Source organism: Ovis canadensis, chromosome Y (genome assembly GCF_042477335.2).
Source record: "Ovis canadensis isolate MfBH-ARS-UI-01 breed Bighorn chromosome Y, ARS-UI_OviCan_v2, whole genome shotgun sequence".
In the NCBI taxonomy this organism is placed as follows: Eukaryota; Metazoa; Chordata; class Mammalia; order Artiodactyla; family Bovidae; genus Ovis; species Ovis canadensis.
Genome location: NC_091271.1, coordinates 13,166,275 through 13,170,177, shown reverse-complemented (window position 1 = coordinate 13,170,177; position 3,903 = coordinate 13,166,275). Strand labels below are relative to the sequence as shown.

Here is a 3,903-nt window from a genome sequence, read left to right as displayed (position 1 = left end):
ATTGCATACATCTCACACAGTCGCGGAGAAGGCAATGGCAACCCACCCCAGTACTCTTGCCTGGAAAATCCCATGGATGGAGGAGTCTGGTAGGCTTCAGTCCATGGGGTCGTGAAGAGTCAGACACGACTGAGTGACTTCCCTTTTTCTTTTCACTTTCATGCCCTGGAGAAGGAAATGGCAACCCACTCCAGTGTTCTTGCCTGGAGAATCCCAGGGACAGCAGAGCCTGGTGGGCTGCTGTCTACGGGTCGCACAGAGTCGGACATGACTGACGCGACTTAGCAGCAGCAGCAACAGCACAGAGTCGCAAAGAACTGCTCAAAATTCCCCAAGCCAAGTTTCAACAGAATGTGAACCATGAGTTTCCAGATGTTCAAGCTGGATTTACAAAGGGCAGGGGAATCCGAGATTAAATTGTCAACACCTACTGGGTCCTCCAAAAAGTAAGAGAACTCCAGGAAAGCATCTACTCCTATTTGCCTATGCAAAGGACTTTGATTGACGCAGCAAAATAACACAAGAGAAAAATGACATGAAAACGTGAAATATTCTTCAAAACACGGGAATACATGCCTCCCGAGAAGTCGTACATCCATGTAAATATAATAAATATTTATCAACTGGGAAAATTTTCTCAGTAAATAGCAAAGGCGAATTATGATAGTAGTGCAGGTTATAGAATGTTGCTGAGTAATGTGTAGAGCATTTGATTGGTTATTACGTTTCTTCATTGATAATTCAGTAAGCACTTAAAATGTGTGATTGGCAGGATCTATGTTTCAGCTGATGTGAAAGATACATTGAGGACCTGATATCTGTGCTCTCCTTCATGGGAGGGCAAACATAAGTTCCTTCCAATCTGAAGAAAGTGTTGAGACAAAGTTGTGAGAAGGGGCTTAGCATGATTGAAAATAATTTGTGTGATTGTAGCTTCAGAAGCACAGTATAAGAGAAAGATACTGAAATTACTAAGGAAAACAGATATCATGTTGTTCAAGAACTTTTTAACCATGCTGATGTGCTGCAGTCACCACCAGGAATTTATTCTGTCTCTGTGGCGACAGATAAGCAACGTCTAAAAATGCATTTGGAATTATAGGGTGGAATCTTGGTGTCAGGAAATAAAGAGGGTCCTTAAGGACAGCAGACGAAAATGACCCTATAGAATACCACTTGTAAAGTACATATCTTGTGCTGACCATGGGCCAGTCACTGATTATGTCATGTTATCTTTGTTATCACAGTGATGGCATAATTGTGATCAAGATTTTGAACATGCTGCAATATCTATATTTTCAAGGACAGAATGAATTTCTATAATGAAAGCAATCTGCTGTCTAACCTTTTAAGACTCTACCAGTAACTAATAGAATATAATGTGTGAATGCACCAAAGTTCATACTGTGTATTTTCATTTTTCTAACTTTATTTGCATCTCTTCCTTCATCCATACCATCCTAATTTAGCACCCCTTCATTTCATCAGGGATGGTTTCAGAAATCACTTTACACCCATTACCTCTTTTCGCTTTGTTCTCATTTTCTTGCTTATGAATATTATATCAGGTGTCATTTACCTAGGATGCATAGCGAATGTTTTCTTGAACTGACGTGTTTATAAAACCATGCATTAAAATAGCCAACCATTGAACTAAAGCCTCATTTTACTCTTCCTTGTTTGAAAATTAAAAAATGAAACTATGAAGATGAACATGGAAATTTATTGTTCAAATACAAGAATTGTAGACATCTGTTGACGTCTCCGAATATAAATTTCAATCTCCTTTAGGCTCCATAATCTGACACGTATTTGATAGGTCAGTTTTAATTAGGATGGTTTTCACATATTGATGATTGTTGATGAGTTTACTCGGAAGAGAGGAGGCAGCTGTATAAGCGATTGTTGGTACTGAGAACCATGAGTTGCCTCTCTCTTGCAGGTTAAGAAAAGGACTGTCACGGGCTGACATATCGCTATGCCTGTCTGGAAATTTAGAAGGTTCCACCATCAGTCCAGAATAACTGCTCTGTAATGGAGATTCGATGTGGTTCCGAGAAGTAGATGCAGTTGTAGTAGCAAAGTCCTCAACGTGGCCATTTACTTGAGTGCAGCTGCTCTTTGAGTGCCAATTAAAACTGCTCAACTTTTGTAAAACTTCAGGTTGATCTACCACAATCTGGTCTGTGTGTCTAACTGATATTGCTGATGGGGTAGGTAAGGCACATGGAGATAGGGCACTTGTATTAGCGACTACCTGGCTGGTATGAGGCTTTTGTATGAAAGGCACACTTAAACTTGTGGAGGCTGGAAATGCACTCTCTCCACTCATTTCTGGAAGAAATTCAGAGTTATGATCATCTTTTTTGACAGTTGCTTTAGCATGCTTCTTGTTGCCTTGAACTAATGAAGATATTGGAGACACACTGTTAATTCCAACTCTTCTTTGCATTCTTACTAAAAGTTGGGGATGGCCTCTTTTGAAATTTGGATTATAGTAGGTCTGTAACTAAAATCAAAGAATTAAATTATTTAGTTTCTTTATAAACCAAGGTAAAACTGACAAACAAAGCTAAGTTATAAAAACGTATTCCTTTAATGGAACCAATTAAATAACATCAAATCAAATACCTCTGTTGGTAGTTTTAACAGGTAACATGTTAGAGAGAATATGCTCAACTAAAAGTATGTTGTATATATACAGTAAATACCACTTTAGCTTCAGAACTTCTGTCTGGGAGGGGGGTTCATGTTTGGGAACACATGTAAGAATTAAAGATTTTAAAATTTAAAAAATAAAAAACTAAAAATTTAAAAAAAAAATAAAATTAAAAAAATAAAAAACTAAAAAAAAAAAAGGAAAGTTTGTTAACATCCAATATTTTAACCTCCAGCTGTTTTCAACTTCAAAAATATAAAACTTTTTCAACAACTTGTTATCTCAAGTTTAAATTCTGTTTTAGCTACATATATGAACATGCTTTCTAGGTCACATGGTTTAATCTGACATGTTGGCAATAAGTGAAAATTTTGGAATACCTTACTCAAAAGAGAGATGTTGTTTTCTTCTTCCAGAAAGACAGGTAGTGAAGCCGATCTTTGAACAGTTTGCCGCTTTTTATGAAATCCATAAAGGTTAAGCTGTCGAATTAAACTTTTCATACTCTTGGTTTCAAATATTCTGAAAGGATCCTTTCTTTCCAAGACTTCTTTCTTAAAGAGTTCTTCATTGATCACTATACATGTGCCTGTGTCATCCCACCAAATAGATACAAACTGATCACTTTCAACTATATTCCAAAGTTTTTGTGGAAATGTGAGTGAAAGAAAATCATTTGTGTCATCTGTTTCAGAGACAGGATATGTGTAGTGTGGCCCTTTGATCACCAGTTCCTCAGACAAAGCCTGAAAAGCATATTCTTCAATCATAGATCTCAAAACTGAGTCCCCAGTTGTATAATCATACAAAGAAGGTCTAATGGAGGCTTCTGAACCAGTGGGTTCATCTTTGGGAGACCCATCTTGAATTTCTGAAGAAATATGTGCCATCTCAGAGAAACATTTCTTCAGATAATTTTCTCATTTGTCTGGTTCAGCTTCAAATTATGTCTGCCTGTCCTGCAGAGAGAAACTCTCTAGACCATCACAGAGGTCCTCCCAGTCAAAAAGCTGTGACATCGCAAAATCACTCGTCTCCTAGCAATCGAAGGTTAGTTGTGACATCACAAAGTCACTGGTCTCCTAGCAATTGAAGGGTAATGTTCAACCACTGTTTACTTCAGCATCAACTTAAAATACAGACTGTTTACAGAAATAGTAACCAAAACCATGAAGGACTCAAAATCTCTTTACTAAAGAGTTTTTGTTGTTGTTGTTGTTGTTGTTGTTGTTGTTTTTTGGTTG

At 37.5% G+C, this 3,903-nt stretch overlaps 1 protein-coding gene across 1 annotated transcript; it reads right to left on the bottom strand.

The window, feature by feature from the left end:
* Window positions 1-1,777: 1,777 nt before the first annotated feature.
* LOC138431390 (heat shock transcription factor, Y-linked-like) lies at window positions 1,778-3,549 on the bottom strand. The gene is made up of 2 exons (XM_069573495.1): window positions 3,040-3,549; window positions 1,778-2,509 (listed from the first exon to the last, which is right to left on the bottom strand). Exons 1-2 carry the CDS (start codon window positions 3,547-3,549, stop codon window positions 1,778-1,780), a joined length of 1,242 nt encoding a protein of 413 aa, XP_069429596.1.
* Between the last annotated feature and the right edge of the window lie 354 nt (window positions 3,550-3,903).